Below are 20,670 nucleotides of genomic sequence, written 5' to 3'. Positions count from 1 at the left end.
CTGGAAGAGGGGCAACTGGGACAGAATCTGGCACCCCAACCGGGACTAGAACCTGGTGTGCCGGCGCCGCAGGTGGAGGATTAGCCTATTGAGCCACGGTGCCGGCCTGATTATCTTTAAAATTATGACAATAACGCATAGAAGAAGACAGTGAAGATTTCTGCCACACTATAGATTCAAAGAAATCACCGAGAGGCTTAGGAATGAAAACTCCAAGTATAATTTCCATGAATAACAACAGTATTTTTTAAGCAGTAAAAAATAACTAAAAGAATTAAAAAGTTCAGCATTCATTTAATGACTCTCCCCACTTCAAAAAAAAAAAAAAAATCTTACTGAGTAATGAGAAACAAAAAACACTTGAGACACATAACAACAAACAAAACAGCTAAAAATCCAACCATATTAATAACATTAAGTGTGAATGGATTAAAAAACTCAGTCAAGGGCCAGCACTGCGGCTCACTAGGCTAATCCTCCACCTGCGGCACTGGCACCCTATGTTCTAGTCCTGGTCGGGGCGCACGATTCTGTCCCAGTTGCCCCTCTTCCAGTCCCGCTCTCTGCTGTGGCCCGGGAGGGCAGTGGAGGATGGCCCAAGTGCTTGGGCCCTGCACCCGCATGGGAGATCAGGAGGAAGCACCTGGCTCCTGGTTTCGGATCGGCACAGCGCCGGCCATGGCAGCCATTCGGGGGGTGAACCAACGGAAGGAAGACCTTTCTCTCTCTCTCTCTCTCACTGTCTAACTCTGGCTGTCAAAGAAAAAAAAAAAAAAAACAGTCAAAAAAACATAATGCCATTCCAGATAAAAACCATATGCCATCGACAGGAGACATATATTATATACAAAAATACAAAAAGATTAAAAATAAAAACCTATGGGGCTGGCACTGTGGTGTAGTGGGTTAAGCATCTGTGTGCAGCGCAAGCATCCTATATGGGCCCTGGTTCACATCCTAGCTGCCCCACTTCCGATCCAGCTCCCTGCTGATGGCCTGGGAAAGCAGTGGAAGGTGGTGGTTCAAGTCCTTGGGCCCCTGCATCTGCAGCACAGACCCAGAAGAAGCTCCTAGCTCCTGGATTCAGATGAGCTCAGCTCAGGTTGTTGCGGTCATTTGGGGAGTGAACCAGTGGATGGAAGACCTCTCCCTCTGTCTCTTCCTCTCTGTGTGACTCTGCCTCTTAAGTAAAACAAATAAATCTCTAAAAAAAATTTTTTTAAAAAGGCAAGAAAAGGTATGTACTAAAAACAGCAACCACAGAAAGTTGGAATGGCTGTTCTAACACCAAACACACACACAAAAAGCCTATGCAAAAAGTGTTTCTAGAGAAAGAAGAACAGTTTATAATAACAAAATGGAAAAAACACATATGCACTAAACATCAGAGCTCCTGAAGATATGAAGCAAATAATGACAGAATGGGAAAGAAAACTTTACTATCCCACTCTCAATAAGGCTAGAACCAGTAGGCAAAAGATACAAAACACGAGCAGGGCAAATGAGGAAGTTTACGACCCATACACTACCAAAAGATGATCACTTCAGTAAGATAATTCTTTGTAGCCAATAAAGCAGCCTAGTATGTATGAAAATATTTTAATATTTCCTAAAAACACATTTATCACACTAAAAGCCAATTCTCAAATTTTCCAAAATCCCTTTAACATTTAATGCTTCATTTTAAGATAGTGGTTTTCCCAAGTCCTTTTCAAATCCAAATACACTGTTACTTGAAATAAACTTAGATTCTATAAGCAGTCGACAAGAGTCTTAAGTTAAAGAAAAGACTTTTCCCAACTTCAGACTCTGATCAACAAACATGTAGGGGTCAGAGCTGTGGTGCAGCAGGTTAAAACCCCAGCTTGTAGCACCAGCATCCCCTAAGGCCACCGGTTCAAGTCCCAGCTGCTCCACTTCCAATCCAGCTTTCTGCTATGGCCTAGAAAAGCAGTGGAAGATGGCCCATCTCCCTGGGCCCCTGCACCCGCATGGGAGACCCGGAAGAAGCTCCTGGCTCCTGGCTTCCAATTAGCTCAGCTCTGTCCATTGTGGTCATTTGGGGAGCGAACCAGCAGAATGGAAAACCACTTTATCTCTCTCTGACTCAACCTCTCTCCATAACTCTCTTTCAAATAAATAAAATAATTCTTAAAAAAGAAACAAACAAGTAACAAACTTAACTTTACAATGCAATCTTTATTATATGGAAACCTCTGATCTTCCAAGATTTTAAAACTCTGAGAAGCTCCATTAACACTCATACCATTTTGGTGTGGGCATGTGGTCCAGCAATTACGACACCAGACTGCTTCCAGCTCCTGAGCCCAGCTTCCTGCCACTACAGAGGCTGGGAGGCAGCAGGTCACCTCTCACGTGATGGCTTCCTGTTGCCCCTTGGAGACCTACACTGCATTCCCAGCTCCCATCTTAAGCCCTAACTGTTGCAGGCATTTGAGGAGTGATTTAGCAGGTGGGGCTCTGTTTTTCTCTCTCCCCAACTGAGGTTTGAAATAAAATTAATTACATAAAATATACAATGGAAATGCTACTATGTAAATAAAAAAACTATTTTAATAACAAAAGATTTTACTTACTGTGCTTTTATCTTTCAAAAGCTTTTCAATTACTTCAATTAACATTTCCTTTTGCTCTGGATCAAGACTGAAATAGTAAAAGAAAACCTTTATCAATTTTTTTTCTTAATTCTGGTTTTAAAAGATGCTCATCTTTCATGATGCTAAAAAATCTTAAAAGAAGGGAGGGAAGGAAAAATTATTTCAACATAGAAACGGAAAAGAAATTGATAGTAAAATAGTAGTTTTTCTCATGAATGTGTCCTAAACTTCACCACATTAACTAAATCAAGCATACACGAGAAGTATTTAAATAAAACTTCACTTTTAAGAAAAAAGACTTATTCTGTTTGAAAGGCGGAGTTAGAGAGACAGAGGGAGATAAAGAGAGGTCTTCTCTTCACTGGTTCACTTCCTAAATGGCTGCCAAGGCAGGATCTGGGCCAGGCAGAAGCCAGGAGCCTGAAGTCCATCCGGGCCGGCCACATGGGTGCAGGGGCCCAAGCACTTGGGCCATCCTCTGTCGCCTTCCCAGGTGCAGGTGCAGGGAGCTGGATGGGATTCAAAACAGCACTTCAGGAGGCAGCGGAACCAGCTGTGCCACAACACTGATCCCCCAAATCACTTCTCGAACAAGTTGGAAAACCCAAGGAAGTAATTTCGAGAAGGTAGAGCACAAGCTAGTTCAACTTGGTTAAAAAAAAATAGCCATCATTTTTACTATGGATACATAATTGCTTAAAACAAATACAGGGAATTTCCAAATAAGAATGTATTATCATATCAGTGGAAAGACAGGTTTTTAAAACCTGCCATATAAGAACCAGAAAAATAAGAGATAAGAATGGACTATATTGTGTTACTAGATCATGAGATCCTGGCTACCAGCAGGACTCAAGGCCAGAGAGAGAACCTGTAGCACAGTGACAAAAGGATTTTGAAGCCATCATAGTGAGCTTTGATCTTTCCCAAGTTTATAATGAGAAAGCTCAAGAGTGAAAAGCAATATATAAATGTGGACAGTTACTTTAAAAATAAGTTTTTACCTTTTATAGACATTATATAATTATATTATTAACCAGAATAATTATCTGAAGCTTCAGGTCTTTCAAATTCTTTCAAATTCCAGTTTCAGTCGCCTCCTCCAAGAAGTCTTTCCTAACGAATCCCACTTCACTGCACCTCTACTTTCTGGCCAAACCTGTGACACGATGCTTCTGTTCTTCCAAAGGTATCATTAGTATGTCTTTGTATACAACACACAATGGCACTTGAAAAAATTGGTGGGAAAAGTTTAAAAATAGCATGTATTTCCCACAAACTTTTTGAAAATAAATTTTATCATATGCTAACATCTTGGTCAATTATAGCTTGCCTTAATTATTTGGCATATGATTGATTTTCTTCTGCAAACGGAAAATACACTTTTCGTAAGTGTCACAACTGCTATTGTTGGCATAAATCTGGTTGATGCAGCACTGTGGACACACTATCATACAAATACAGTATGCTACTACAGTCTCATATATCACTTTTCAAAAAATCATTTAATAAAATAGCTCTGGGAAAGAATGAGACAAGGAGAAGAACAGAAGGAACAAAGATGGAACAAGGGAAAAGTTGAGAAGATAATGCAATTAAAATTCTACTCAATAATATAGAAAGAAATCTCAATATTCTAATAACAGAGACATGTGTGTACAAGGGACAGACTATATAAATGAGAATTCAAATTCTGATTATTTTCAAGTTAATAAAATCTATCACAGGTCCCATTTATCACAGGTCCTAATTAGTGCACAAATTAAAAGCTTGCATAGGGTTTCTGTAACCAAAATTAAAAATTCATAAAGATGTCTGAGGAAAATATTAATCATTTGATTTACTTTTAAGAGCTAATAAAATAAGCCTCTGTGGTCCATCACCTTCTGGGTAAGAGTGCAACATTACAGATTTTCAGTATTATTAAAAACACCTACCTGTACAATTTTTGTATTGCGTGGGCTGCATTCTTCCTGACATACGGTGATAAGTCGGCAGAAGCGTCCTTGATGGCGAGCATCATGATAGGCACAATGATTGGCACTCTGATGCTTGACAGAACTCTCAACGCACTGGCACGGATTAGCTGGTTTGGGTCCTAACAAAGTGCAAAAACACTCATTAAAATTTTAAGTTTATAAATATTTCAAAGGCATCTTTATGACAATTAATAGGTGCTTATAGGGTGCAATATAAAAACAGAAGAAAGCTACTTCAAGTGAACACCCAGTATATGGAAGTGGTAAAAACAAGTAAATAAATGTTTATTTCTATGAATATTTTAAAGAAAAATAATGGTTATAATTGAAATTGATAAATTATTATTACATGTGGCAGACTTCTAGGATTTCATAATAATAAAACGTTGCAGGTCATAAATTTTATCTTTGAAAATGTCTTATGCTCCCTCTTTGAACACTTTCTACAATTAGCTGCTATGATGAACAGTTCTTTGATGCATGCTAATGTTTTCACCAGACATAAAGAAACATTCTAGAAGCACAGCATACAAGGCAAGGTTCCGGGTGGTTACATAAATCACTTTCCGATGGCACTGATCAGGTGCTATGGTACTATGTACTAGGTGCTATGGCAGACCTTTTAACTCTTTCAAGACACTACTGTGCTATTTAGAAGATCACTGCTCCGCTTCTTCGAACGCCAGAAACTGTAGCTGTCCGCCTGCTGACTCCCTTATTTACCTTCAGAGCCCGCTGGAAAGTGCTGATGGATAAGAGAGCCAGGTCCTGCTGCTCCTCGGCGTACCGGACCAGGTAGACATACACCAACTTCTTTATCTGGTTTAAAAAAAATTGTTGTTAAAGTTATTTATTCATAGCCAGAGGGAAAATTTAAAATTCAGTAGGTTCTACACCAAAATATACTCAACTATTTCTCTAGTATATTCAGTATACCTGGTCATAGTTCTGATTATAAAATAAAGATAATATTTTGGCAACCAAAAAGCTTATGAAGTAAGCATATTAATCATCTAATCCATAACAGCAACATTCTACCAAGTGTCCCTCCCTCTAAAAGGAAATTTAAGACATTCCCTGAGCAAAATGCACAAGAATATTAAAACATTAACTGAAGTGGGAAGTATTTTCACCACCAGTGAAATCAGTGACCACCAGGAAGAAGAACTTGAGCCCTGTCCAGCAGTCACACAGAAAGGGGAGCTTATACTTCCTTCTCGCGCCCGAAGAATCTGGAGCTCTTTCTCTGACATCATGGTCATATTCACACCGTATTACACATTATTCACTATTTTCAGCTCATAATTAACAATGTACAGTGGGTACTTCAAAAAACTCACAGGAAAATATAATTCAAAGATTAGCATATTTTGCTACAAAAGTTTTTGAAACTCAAGCAATTTTTTTCCTAAAATGCATTTTTATGAACTCTGAGACTTCTTGTATGCCTGGATTTCAAAACATTTTTACCACTATAAACTTATCTTTTAAATCCATTTCCACAAACTTTCTGAAGTAATCTCATATGTCAATAACACTAATTTAATGTAATAGAAACTCCAAAAGCCTGGACTTGTGTTCTGAAAAGTTTTTAAAGCCAATTTAATTATTAGGCTTAATACAAAATTGTGAACAGAAAAGAATAAATAAAAATGGAATTTAGTTGTTGTTCATCAGTTGCTCCTTTTCACAAATCCTAGATACTACCTGACAGCTATTTGCATATGTACTGGCATGGCACACCCTAAAATTTTCTGGAATGTTCAAAAAAAAACATTAAAAAATGGAGGGGAGAATAGTTGGAAATGGCTGGAGAGGAAAAAAAGTGCCACACTGGGTTATGCCAAACCAACCAATGTCTACATTACCTTACAGACAGCTGCCAGGCCCTGTGTGCCTCCACCGTCTGATTTCTCCACACAGCAGGATTCTGAGCCCTCTCACCACTCTACTGAGCTCTCACAAACCTGCTCTCACTCCAGTTCGCATTCCTTCGGCTGCCGCCCTCCACACTACAAATGGCCTGAACAGAACAGACCAGTGACAGCTCCCAAACGAGGCACTTCACTGACACACACAACTCTTGTTCTGTGCGTTTATGATACAACTGGTTTAAACTCTGTATTTTTCCAAACCATGCTTGAGCAACTTTCTCAGGGGAGTTTAAAAATTTAAATGAGGGGCAAAATCTTACATTTATCAATAGAAGTTTTAAATACCAAATTCAACATACCATGTTATTTTGTTAAGAAAACCTTAGACCTTAATTTTACAAGGTCTAAGAACAATCCTAGTGAGTATACTTTCTATATCTTCATCATTATTAATAGAGATGCTAAACATAACCATTTAAAGTTAACAATTCATTCATTTATATTAGATGGACACAGAGCTGAAACAAACAAAATAATTTATTCCTAATTAGTCTTCAGTGTTGAATGACTCCACAGAATCATAAAAGGAAAATCTCAATACAGCTTATAATCTACCCCCAAACTTCTTTCCTATTCACAAAAACAGTCCCCAAATATAACTTAGACTTTCTGTCTCAGTTTCCATTAGGTTACACTCCTGAGTTACACCACGTCACCCAAATTCCACTTGTCAAATCTTCCACAAAAGCAAAGATTAAATAATAAAATATTAACAGAGTAAAATAAATCATATCTACATAACACTAAGCCACGCAGCCACCATAACGAGTTCAATAAATATGTATATGATACCCAAAATATATCCCCTTAACAATTTTTACTGGTTTATAGTAGTGTGAATCCTATGATCTCATTTGTATTTTAATCAACAGACGTGCACACTGTATTTTATTCAGTCTAACACACAACATCAGTTTTTCTTTTTTTTAATGAGGAAGTTGAAAATTTTATTATGTTTCTTATTTGCTGCAAAGCTGCTGCTTCACTGTATAAAACAGCACCAGCACACGCAGTATATTGCAAAATTAAGACAGTACTGTTCTTTCTCTGGCACTGTACAACTAATAAAAACTAGTGCATTTCCAGTGACTTCCAATGGAAAGATCATTACATATTGTGACCCCAATCCAGGGATGGGCATAAGCAAGTTACAATATTACATAAGGCTTAAGATAACAATGTTATCCTTGAATTACATTATTTGTATAACTAGTTTTTAGCACAGATAACTTCATGTATTCTGAATTAGTGCCTAGAGCCTAGTATAAAAATCACAAGGTACTGTGAAAAAGATACATATTATGTTCCTCTGCAACCATTACAAAGTTAGGGCATATTTTCTTCCAGTAGCAGAGGTGAAAGTAGTATTGAAAGTAGTTGCTATGTTAAGTCCTGTCCAGCACTAATTTAAGATAAAACTGTGTGGATTGAGTTATTCCCTACTAGCTCATGTAAGGGTTCCCCTTTCATTCCTCAACAGATTTTATGTGTTTCTCATAGGCTTAGTACGTCTGGTTCTGAAGGGTTACTCATGTCATCTTGATCAGCCACCCATCTTCATAACCAGATTTGTTCCCGAATCCTGGGTTTTCTGCAAGGACTTCATTAATTTCAGTTACTTCTCCTGGTGGAGGAGAATAAAGTTCACTAGCAGCTTTCACACTTTCCAAGCACCAAACTCACTGTGGCTCAAAAAAAAAAAAAAAAAAAAAAAAAAAAAAGATGTACCTCATATCAGACCATCTTCCTTGTTTGTTCAATTTTGTCCCAACTTCAGGCAGACTACAATAAACATCTCCCAAGGCTTCCTGTGTAAAACTGTTGATTCCCACTGCTCCAATACCATTTTATGTTGTTATCCATTCATGTTTCTCTGTGAATTTATGCACTGAGAGCAGAGTGGGTCCTGGGCGCAGCCCACAGTCACCAGGACAGAGGTGAGCAGGCCGCAGGCCATGGCAGGCAACATCAGTTTCAAGCTAAGCCACTGTTTTATGTACCACAAAGTAACAAAGAATGAAGAAGCACTGCCCAGTGTAAGTCAACACCGTATGTTAAGCTAAATCCTACCTACAGAAACTCTAGAACAGAAAACAAGTATCTTAAAATAGACACAATATTGTAAAAATGGCAAACAGGTACACACGGCAGTCCCCACCCCCCTTATCTACAAGGGCGATGTTCCAATAGCAGCGGAAGATGCCTAAATATGGAGATAATACTGAATCATATACGTATACACACACGCGCGCACACACACAATGTTTTTTCCTATAAATTCAAACATATGATAAAATTTAACTTAAAAATCAGGCACAGTTCAAAGAGTAACAATAGGGGCTGGCATTAGGGGGTAGTAGGTTACGCCTCAGCCAGCAGTGCCAGTATCCCATATGGGCACTGGTTCAAGCCCCAGCTGCTCCACTTCCCATCCAGCTCTCTGAAATGGTCTGGGAAAGCAGTGGAAGATGACCCAAGTGCTTGGGCCTCTGCACCCACATGGGAGACCCGGAGGAAGCTACTGGCTCCTGGCTTCAGATCATCCGACTACGAAAGGAAATTCTGCCTAAGAAAGTGGAGGGTGGGGAACAGAAAAGCAGGACAAGCATGGTTAGAGGGAGCACTGGGTTCACAGCCCTAGCCTAGCATTGGGTTCACGGGAGTCCCCACAGGGAATCCACAAAGGAGCAGGAGGACACGGAAGACAGGCAGTGCAGAGAAAGATGAAGAAGCCAACTGAAAGGCAAGCATCATCCGAGACAAAAGCCAGAAGGTCCAGGTTTCTTAAGGAAATGATCAAAAACAATTTCATTCTGGGGACTACAACATGGCTAAAAGCAAAAATGAAGAACAAGTAACTTCCTACTGCAGCCCCTGATAAAGCAGAAGTCACTGGTGGCCACATTCTCCCGCCACAGGATCTTCAAAGGAAACCACCTCTTGTTGCTAGCAAGCTGGCTGGTTGATTAAAAGAGCAGAATTGCATGAATCTTCTAATTCCCATTATTTTCCCTTAATATAATACTCATTCACTTTTTATTTCTTTTTATTCACTAAGTCATTTGAGACTGCCGGCTTTGCAGGTAGCAGGGTGCATACTGCTCCTATAAGGGAATATACATGTGCAGAGTTTTCGGTTAACAGTGTACTAAGAAAAAAGGACACGATGAGGCAGCATAATCTACTTGGAAATAACTGTACGTATTACCTATGTCATAATGTGGGTCTGGTCCCAATACACAACACGTTTGACTTTTTTTTTTTTTTTTTTAGATTTATTTATTTATTTGAACGTCAGGGTTACAGAGAGGAGAGGCAGAAACGGGGGGGGGGGGGGTGTCTTCCATCCACTGGTTTACTCCCCAGATGGCCACAACGGCAGTGCAGGGGCTCAAGGACTTGGGCCATCTTCTGCTTTCCCAGGCCATAGCAGAGAGTAGGATCGGAATTGGAGCAGCTGGGACTTAAACCAGCACTCATATGGGATGCCGGCATGGCAGGCGGCTTTATTCGCTACACCACAGCACCTGCCTCTAGATGGTCTTAATGGTTGTAACTTTAGTTACTTCATTTTAATTATAGCTTGGTATATTACTCTTATTTAACATAATCTTTACTGAACTGATTTCTTCCGTATTTTCTTTTTGGATTTTGTAAAAAAGAAGTTTCAGACAAGCGGGAAGAGAGTTCACGTAATTCAAAGACAACCAGATGGGATTCCAAAAGGTCTGCATCTCTGGGCTTGACCTTGAATGGCTTTAAACCTGCATCAGCTTTAAAAGACCCTTACTTGGGCAATATCTGCCCATGCTGGTCAACCTACATAACTCATCTAACGCTCACCAGGTTCCATCGCAGTCAGTGCTCCTATTCCGTTCCAGAACGCTGATAAATCTTGTGTGGGTGAAATGTGAAAGAAGTACACATGCACGGTGACTGAGGACTTCACTTCTGTGCCATTTTTGTAAACACAACAGTTTAACACCATCTTTAAAAAAACAGTAGGAAAGGAAAACACAGAAGTTTGTATCTCACCTTTGGTCTCAGCCCAAGACAGAAGGGCAAGTTCCCTAGTATGACGTATCTGCTGTGTGAGAGCAGTCCTCACACTTCTCCATCAGTGTCCCTGACAGAGAGATGGCCTTCGCCCTCCGGGCCCCCCCCCCCCGCCCCCAGCAACTGAAAATCTAGTGTAAATTAAACCATTTAAACAATAAAATTCCTTAAATATAAACTATCTCTATAGGCAGGAAAAAACATATTTGATAATATATCAGTTTATAAAAGAAAAATATTTTAAATCACTTAACCCTTATGTATCCAAGTCAACGTACTAGGTCCAACCAACAGCTTTATAATTCTTAGAAACTAACTCATAAACCAAACTGGATTATCATCTAACTTGAGAAGCACATCACTGAGATACTGTTACTAAAACTTCAACATGAGATTTGCTTCTACAGAAAATCAAAGCACTTGGCATCTACACTCAGAGTTTATGCATTCTTTAGTCAAATCAGTCCTTCTCAAAATTTACAATTTGCTTAATCCCAAAGTATATCTGTGAAAACACTGCTCTTTTAAATTATCACTTGGCACCAAGTGGTCTTAGGCAGGAGTTACAGAACTGGATGATACTAGTTCCTAAAGTGAAAGTCAAATGGGCCAAACTGTGCGCAATGTGTTAGACTTGAGTGGAAACAAATTCCAAACATTCTTAGACCAGTTTTAGAAGCATCTATCGAATTGTTTGAGGAGAGATGACTTTCTGCCTAGCTATATTTTATAGCTCCTAAGACTACAATAAAGCTAGAAAGTCAACTTGTTGGCTGATTAATAGTTTAAACATATCAAATCAACACAAAACACGAATTTAGTAGGAAATCTCTGAGGTCTGCCGTGGGATGAAAGTGAGGTTACCTAGCAGGGGAACCCTTCTTCATTCATCGTATCGCACTGCCCGGCACGTGGCTAAGAGCACAGCACTTATTAGCTGAATCACATCACAGCCCACAGACGGACTGGAAAAAATTAAGACATTTCCCACCGGGCTGCCATATACAGAAACTAACTTCCCACCAGCGGTTATGACTCACTGAATACTGTCTCTATAGACATCAACATATTATGAGGAAACTACAGGTAATGGGAAGACTGCACCAAGCTCTTTACCTCACTCGTTGTTGTTTTAAATAATCATTTCAAATACGTTTTCTCTTTACTAATTATATTCAGATCTCACTCTATAATTACCAGGAGAGTTTCAAAAGAATACTGGGTTACATTCTGTCTTGGCTCAATCCCTTTATGATCTATTTCTCAGCAATACCTTTATTTACCAAGTAACAGAATCATGAACTCCAGAACATATCCAGGAGTTTATATTGGCAACAATGAAACATACAGAACCACAGCTGAGCTAGCAGGCATAGCTATAATTACTCACTATTGGAGAAAGATTTCTATCACTGTTATGACAAAAAGCATAACAATATTAAATCACAGAAGGTTGCAAAACACTGAATTTGTTCTAGTTCTATTATAAGAATCAATCAATACTGACCACAAGAGGCCTATGCACTGACCGGCTGCAGGTGTGCAGAGAAAGCCTGCTCTCCCCGAAACCACTCTGTGACCAGAAATGGGAGTAGTTAACGCTCCGTGACTACACCATCCTCCCATCAGTTACTCTCATTCCATGTTACAACACTCTTTGCTGTAAAGCTAATCATAGCAGAGCCCCAGCAGGCTGAGAGAATACAGGCAGATCTGTTTAATTAGTTTATCAATACTAGTACATCAAACTTCATGAGTTATTGACTAAACCTTTGATTATTTTGTACTATAACCACTGACTGCTTACTAGGTCACTTTTGGTGTCATTTGACACCTAATGGCAGATGACGTACAGCTCACCTGAGTGTCTGAGGCAGTGTGTACTTGTAAAAATGAAGTTTTGCACTTGATAACAATGAAACATCAATCAGTTCTCCAAACATAATTTTTAAGGCACTTATGTCATTTTTCCTCACATTAAAAGATTGTGTGTTTCAAAAAATAACAAAATATATGAAGAACAAAAGAAGTTCTACAGAAACAGATCAATAATTATGTTTATGTTGCCATTTTAGTTATAGATCATTATCTAGCACACCAGAATCTGATTCTAAAGGGAAAAAATAAATGAACAGCAAAGTCCTGGTAGTTATTTGAACAGTATAAAAAGCTCTTAATGAACAACAATTAGCAAGAGAATATTCTGCTTACAATAAGACAAGTAGAAGTCCAGAAGACACTAGTCAACTGACCACCAATTTCTACAGATGTGGTCATGTCTACTCATCTCTAAAACATAAAAAACTTATGTCAGTACCACATAGCTCCAAAAGACAGCTAATACTGGATACTGGTAAGAAGTCAAGATCACTAAGGTAGAAAGAAGAAGGAATCACTCAACAGGACGGACAGCGCTAAAAGCAGAATGGTCTAGGAGGGGTTCTGGAGCCAGGCTGGTTAGACTTCAGACTTCGACTGCTATGAACTTACCGTGTGGTTTTGATCAGGTCATTTACCCTTCTGCCACCTTGTCCCCATATGTAAGATACAGCTAATTACAGAACCAGCTTCCAAAGCATTGTTTGTGAAGATAAAACAAGTTTATCTAACTCAGGCAATAACAACCCAGGAAAAGCATTTTTTTTTAATGTTAGCATTCATTAGTGTTTACCAAGAGACAAACCTCACCTATTGACCAAAATTTTTCTAAATGGAGTCTTGGTTTTTTTCAGATATTGGAGACTTTCTTACAGTACAAGTCATAAAATTAGCATGCATCAAAGTGGAAGTCCTGATTATATGTCTCTAAAACACCGAACACTGTATGTTTAAGATCTTCAATTCAGAATTATACATGGAAACAAGCACATAGTGTTTAATAACACCTACTAAATTAATCACGAGTGAAATTTGTAAATACTATATCCATTTCTCACTAATTTGTATCCTAGACACAAAGTATGATTTATCAAGTGATTTAGTTTAATGCTAAATTAATGTGCTTCTTATATTGGCAACAAGAGTACAAATGTTTAATTTGGTTTACCGGAAGTCAGTGAAATTGAGTTTCTGATGATTATTCACTTGGTGGCAAAATGTACCTACCTGAGCTTTACAATGTAATTACTAAGTAACAAAAAAGAAGTATACTTTAAAATATTTTCAAACACAGGTTTGAAGTATATTTCCTCAGATTCCTATGACCTAAATTATTATAACAGCAAAGTTAAGATGATTATGTAAATGCTTCCATATGTATCCCAGAAGTTGCATGAGTGTATGACATACTTCACATTTACTATTTTGAACCTTCAATAGGTAAATAGAAGATTAAACTAAGAATCTACTTTGTATCAGCAAAAGGTTTATTCGAGACACAGCAACACCCCATCCCCCACATTGTATTAAACATTGGCCTTGTCTTTGTAATCTCAGTGATATATTATATAAACTGAAGTGTGAGCTCGCTGATTTATTATTCTACTTAAACAAAAACTTCAACTGTCATTCTCGGGTCATAACTATTGTATTTACTCCACTTGTCATGGCCCTAAGTAATCTTTTCATTAAACAACTTGTTTTAAAAATAAAAATGCTTAAGCACTGACAATAAAACTGCTAACGACAGTTTGTCACTAGTATCTCTGGACATAAAGCTCTGCACCACACTGCCACAGAACTGATGTAAAGGTTGAAAAGAGACGAGAACTTCAAATACAGTATGAATTATAAATCACAACATACAAGGAAAGCACAAAAAACTGAGACTAACATTTTCAAGTGATCAACATTTTATCTGTTTTAAGGCTTTTAAACATAAAGCTATAAGTTAAAAAGAGTAACAGCTGAGATCTTCCTTACTCTCCTACTTTTGCCAAATTGAAAACCAGGGGAAAATGTTTTTCGCACGTTGGACAAGAAGTCACCCAGGACTGTGAGCCCTACTACCGCACAAGATCACTACCTGGAATAGTTTGCAGGCGGACAACACGCAGGAGCAAACCAAGGAGCTCTGCAAAGTCTTACAGAGCTAAGGAAACAGAGATCACAGGGGCTGCTGGATATGAAAGACTAAAGAACACAAGTGAGACAGCTCAAGAGCACCCTGCAAAGCACACCAGCAAGTCCTAGGCTCTGTACTAATCTGCACAAGAACCAGAAGAAACTATCTGGGGCAAGCACTGTGGGGCAGCGGGTTGGGCCACTACCTGTGATGCCAGCATTCCATAAGAGTCTTGGCTGAGTCTGGGGTACTCCACTTCCAATTGTGCCCCTGCTAATGGGCCGGAGAAAGCAGGGGAACATGGCCCAGGTACTTGGACCTCTGCCACCTACATGGAAGACCCAAATGGAATTCCAGGCTCCTGACTTCTATCTGTCCCATCCTTGGCCATTGCAACCACTTGGGGAGTGAACCAGCAGATAGAGGATCTCTGTGTGTGTGTGTGAATGTGTGTGTATGTGTGTGTGTGTGTGTGTGAGAGAGAGAGAGAGAGAGAGAGAGAGAGAGAGAGAGACAGAATGGGTGTGTCTATCTCACTCTCTCTGTAACTCTGCCTTTCAAATAAATAAATCCTTTAAGAAGACTACCTGGAGGCCGGCGCTGTGGTGTAGCAGGTAAAGTTGCCACCTGCCATGCCAGCATCCCATATGGCCACTGGTTCGAGTCCGGGCTGCTCCATTTCCAATCCAGCTCTCTGCTATGGCCTAGGAAAGCAGTGGAAGATGGCCCAAGTCTTTGGGCCCCTGTACCTGTGTGAGAGACCCAGAAGAAGCTCCTGGCTCCTGGCTTTGGATTGGCGCAGCTCCAGCCATGGCAGCCAATTGGTGAGTGAACGGCAGATGGAGGACTGACTGACTGTCTCTCTCTTTCAAATAAATAAATAAATCTTTTTTAAAAAGACGACTACCTGGCCGGCGCCGTGGCTCAATAGGCTAATCCTCCGCCTGTGGCACTGGCACACTGGGTTCTAGTCCCGGTTGGGGCACCAGATTCTGTCCCGGTTGCCCCTCTTCCAGGCCAGCTCTCTGCTATGGCCCGGGAAGGCAGTGGAGGATGGCCCAAGTCCTTGGGCCCTGCACCTGTATGGGAGACCAGGAGAAGCACCTGGCTCCTGGCTTCGGATCAGCACAGTGCACCGGCCGCAGCACACCGGCTGTGGCGGCCATTGGAGGGTGAACCAACGGCAAAGGAAGACCTTTCTCTCTGTCTCTCTCTCTCACTGTCCACTCTGCCTGTCAAAAAAAAAAAAAAAAAGTAAGGCAAGGAGCAGTAGCTGCTGTGGCACAGCAGGTAAAGCTGGCACCTGCCACAAAGGCATCCCATAGGGTCGCCGGTTTGAGTCCCAGCTGCTCCACTTCTATCCAGCTCCCTGCTAATCTACCTGTGAAAGCAGCGGAAGATGGTCCAAGTGCTTGGGCCCCTACACTCATGTGGGAGAGTCAGATGAAGCTCCTGGCCCCTGGCTCCAGATCAGCCTAGACCCAGCCACTGAGGCCCTTTGGAAAGTGAGCAAGTGGATGGAAGATCTCTCTCTTTTCTCTCGCTTTCTCTGTAACTCTGCCTTCAAATAAAATAATTCCTTAAAAAAAAAAAAAAAGAAGAAGAAGGCAAGAATAACTACTCTACTTTTTTTCAATACTGTATTGTAGGTTGTCTTCAGAGTAATGTAATAATTAAAAGACATAGAAAAGTAATAAAATTCTATTTGCACGATACGACCATTAACATAGCAAAGCTTAACAAACCTACAAAACAGCAGCCAGATCCAAAAATGTAATGAGGATTTCAGATCATCATTACAAAACTCAGTAATAATGCAATATGCTACTGATGACAAACTGGCACATTAAATTTAAAAGACAGCTCCAGGGAGCAAGCCTTTAACCTGGTTTTGGGACATCAACGTCCCACATCAGAATACCTGGGCCCATTTGCAGTTCTGGTTCCTGATGCCAGCTTCCTGCCAACACAGGGGCAGCAAGGACGGCTTGAGTAACAGAGTTCCTGATGCCCCATGGGAGACCCAGATTGCATCCCCAGATCCGAGCTCTGGCTCCAGCCCAGCCCTGGCCATTGTAACCATTTGAGGAGTGAATCAACAGATAAGAACTCTGATAGAACAAGGACACAAGCCTTAGGGTCATTTAATTCCTTGCCTGGACATCTACCTTAGAGGCATTTTACTTCCTTACCTCCGTGACAGAGAGCAGACCCCAATCCCTGAGGGGCTTCCCAGCCCCCTGCATTCTTCCTTAAACCAGCTGAAAAAGCGCACCAGCCACCTAGCCTGCACAGTTCAGTCCCCTGGCGGCTCTCAGCAGCCCTGACTGTAGCCGCAGTCTGTAAGGGGGTTGGGCTCTCTGCCACATGTGCAGCCTGTGTGCACAGGTTTGTTCTCTGAGTAAATGTGACCTGCCTCTTTGTCCTGCTCTTCTTTCCTTACGAACTCTCTGTCTGACTCTCTCTGCCTCTCATAGAGGTTTTTTTTTTGTTTTTTGTTTTTTTTTTAAAGAAAAAAAAGTTCCATTTAAAATAGATCAAGGTGCCAGTGCTGTGGCTTAGTGGGTAAAGCTGTCACCTGCTGTGCCGGCATCCCACATGGTTGCCGGTTCGAGTCCTGGCTGCTCCACTTTTGATACAGCTCTCTGCTGTGACCTGGGAAAGCAGTGGAGGATGGCCCAACTCCTTGGGCCTCTGCACTGGCATCGGGGACCCAGAGGAAGCTCCTGGCTTCGGATCAGCACAGCTCCGGCCGTTGTGGATATCTGAAGAGTGACCCAGTGATGGAGGACTTTCTCTCTCTCTCTGCCTCTGCCTCTGTGCCTTTCAAATAAATTAAAAAATAATAATAATAACAAAACAAAAAACCAGGGTCTCCGGAAATCAGCACAGCTGCTTCTATTTCTTCAAAAAACAAGCAAAAAGGCCAGCTCCGTGGCTTAACAGGCTAATCCTCCGCCTTGCGGTGCCAGCACTCCGGGTTCTAGTCCTGGTTGGGGCGCCGGATTCTATCCCGGTTGCCCCTCTTCCAGGCCAGCTCTCTGCTATGGCCCGGGAAGGCAGTGGAGGATGGCCCAAGTGCTTGGGCCCTGCACCCGCATGGGAGACCAGGAGAAGCACCTGGCTCCTGGCTTCGGATCAGCGAGATGCGCTGGCCGCAGCAGCCATTGGAGGGTGAACCAACGGCAAAGAGGAAGACCTTTCTCTCTGTCTCTCTCTCTCACTATCCACTCTGCCTGTCAAAACAAACAAACAAAAACTAGCAACAAAACTACTAAAAAATAAATTTAACAATACTGGCAAAACTTGTACAATCAAAGCTTACAAAACAACACTGCAAAAGGAAACTGCAGAAGCCAGATCAGAAGACTTAATATGATAATATTGGCAATTCTCTCCAAACTGATCCACAAATTCAATGCAATCCAAATCAAGTTTAACAGACTTTCCAGAGACATTGGAACATTCACTTGAACACCTACATTGTTATATATTAATATTAGCCATCGCAAAACACACCGAACACCGGAGTAAAGGAAAGGGTTTACTGGGGAACAACTAACAGACCGGAGTGAAGGGGTGGTGAAGGGAAAGAGAGAAAGTGTAAGAGAGAGAGAGCCAGAAGAGAGGAGCTAGCAAGGAGAGAAGATAGAGCAGAGAGGAGAGCAGAGCGCAGGACAGGAGAGGACAAACCACGCAGATTAGCCACAACAAAGCTGAACAAAGAGGATCACAGTGTGTGTACCACATGGCTGCAAGACTTTGAGGTTACAGTGAACAAGACAAGGTGGTACTGGCACAAGGCTGCACCTACAGATCAATGGGAAAGAACACAGAAAGAAACATACCCACATGAACATGGCCAAGAGTTTTTCACAAAACTGGAAAAGTAATTCAAAGAGGAAAAGGCTGTATCATTTTAACAATTCATACTGGACTACTAAGCATCTCACACCATACACAAAATCTAATGTGAAAGGTGCTGTGCAGTGAAGACTGGACCACAGCAGGCCAGGAAATTGCTATCGTCAGGAAATCCTGCCTCCAAGCTGCCTCTGACTAGTGTCTGGTAACCAGAATTTTCAAGAGTTTTCCTACCCCCCCCTTCACTGCTAAGAATAGTTCAGTGTGTCTAAACTATTTGAACAACAGAACAATATGGGGTATGTTGAATATCTTCTTTCGTCCTGGGAATCTGAATTTTGGTATGTGGTATAATGTATTTGGTATGTGGTATAATGTATTTGGTATGTGGTATAATGTAATGTTACATTATGGTATAATGTAACATACACAGCACTCAGTAACAGGCGTAGGCACTGAGTCTCTAGTGAGTGTTCTGACAGACCACGCTCCAAGCATGTTATCGCAACTGCTGTTGGAGGAATGAAGAACGCATTGTGTGCTCTTCTGGGAAAAGCCCCACCACCACTGCCGCCCCCTGGGCCTCGTTCTGTTCCTGACTTTGCTGTTTCCTTAACTGTATGCTGACTCTTCTGAATGGGGGCAATTACTCAATCTGTGGGTGCTCCTGGGAACCCCAAATGACAGGGACCATGAGCCTCAACGCAATGGCTACGATGGCTGAGCTTCAGAGCAAACCAGGAGAAATTTTTGTGAAATCTGATTAGGCAAAGATTTCTTTAAAACAGGGCACTAGAAAGCCTGAACTATAACCAAAAAAATACAGATATAATAGACTTCATCAAAAGCAAACAGGTGCTCTTTGAAACACATTAAGAAAACAAAAGGGAAAGCTGCAGGTCTGGAGAAAATAAAGCCCGTAAACAAACATCTACCTACTGAAAGGCTGGCATCAGGATACAGAAAGAATGTTCACATCTTAATACCACCAAAACAAAACTGTCGAATATACTCAAGATCTGAACTAACAGTTCAGAAAAGAAGCAATATGAGATGTCCAAGATCACTACATATCAGGCAAATGCAAATAAACCACAGTGCAGCACTTCTACACTACATTAGTCAGGTTTTCATGGCTAGTAAATTGCTAGGAAGGAAGGTTTGTTTTGCTCATGGTTGTGGTGAGTCAGAATCCAGGACAGGGCAGCCCCCTGGTCTGGCATCTGATGAGGGCTGTGGGTGAAAACCTCAACAGAGGCCTTTGGCAGACACCCAAACTATAATCCAAGTCATAACACACACAGACTCCCCAGATCAGCTGAAGTTAAAATGTCTCACCAACCTAACTCCTATGCACTGCTGACAGGAATACAATCACTTTGGAAAACCACATGGCCCTCTTGGGTATGAAGGCAGATACCAGATAACCTGCCAGGTGGGGGTCCCCGCCCCTTCTGCCTGATAATCTTCCAGGTGCAGTATCTGCACTTCACACGCACCCAGCGCCTTCTACCTATTACCATCCTTCCTCTAAGGCTCCTCTAAGGCCAGGCGATGCCAGCCAGGCTTCCTCCTGTCTGATAACTTCAGAAGGAAAACTCAGATAGGAATTTTTCAAATTTACATCCAAAAAGTCCTTTGTTCCAAGAGGAGCAGAGGTGGGGAGGCAAGACCCACCCCCTTAAAAACCACTGGCCTCAACTGGACTGCGCGCTCAGCCCTCTGCCTCTCTGCTGAGCTGCCCCCCTGGCCTGCCCAGGTGTACTCTCTCCATTCAACCATGTAACCTCGCTCCCCACAGTGGGAGCGACTGGGCGCTCTCTCTCAGGTTCTGCCTGGAGAGGTGCCCATCCGTTCTTGTGGATGTCCCTGCCCTAATAAACCTTGCTATTTGCTTTCCACTTACTCTCTGTCTCACACCTGAATTCTTTCTTGCGTGGGGGGGGGGGGGGGGGGAGGACCCAAGAACCCTGCCATTCACGGGTAACAGCCCTAGTTTTAAAATAGTTAACAAACTTCCCAGACTATGAAGGCATTCTATTCTTAGATTCCCAAGAAAAACTGAAATATATGCCCACACATAGTAATTATATTCAAAACAAAAGTCAATTGGTAGATTAAAAAATTGTGTAATATACATATTACAGCAAAAAGGAGAATAAATATGAATAAAGAAAACAGCATAGATGAATCTCACGGTCTCCTAAGTAAATGAC

General features: G+C 41.3%; 1 protein-coding gene across 2 annotated transcripts in view; it reads right to left on the bottom strand.

The window, feature by feature from the left end:
- The window catches only part of AP3B1 (adaptor related protein complex 3 subunit beta 1), a 288,775-nt gene that overhangs the window by 202,082 nt on the left and 66,023 nt on the right, over positions 1 to 20,670 (bottom strand). For both annotated transcript variants that reach the window (XM_062212530.1, XM_062212531.1), the window contains exons 4-6: positions 5,321 to 5,416; positions 4,556 to 4,716; positions 2,598 to 2,664 (exon numbers count right to left, since the gene is read on the bottom strand). In XM_062212530.1, the coding sequence (XP_062068514.1) occupies positions 2,598 to 2,664; positions 4,556 to 4,716; positions 5,321 to 5,416 (324 nt within the window). The remainder of the gene's footprint in view (positions 1 to 2,597; positions 2,665 to 4,555; positions 4,717 to 5,320; positions 5,417 to 20,670) is intronic.

Source organism: Lepus europaeus, chromosome 15 (assembly GCF_033115175.1).
Source record: "Lepus europaeus isolate LE1 chromosome 15, mLepTim1.pri, whole genome shotgun sequence".
Lineage (NCBI taxonomy): Eukaryota > Metazoa > Chordata > Mammalia > Lagomorpha > Leporidae > Lepus > Lepus europaeus.
The sequence above is the reverse complement of the archived record's forward strand: the minus strand, read 5'-3'. Positions and strand labels throughout refer to the sequence as shown.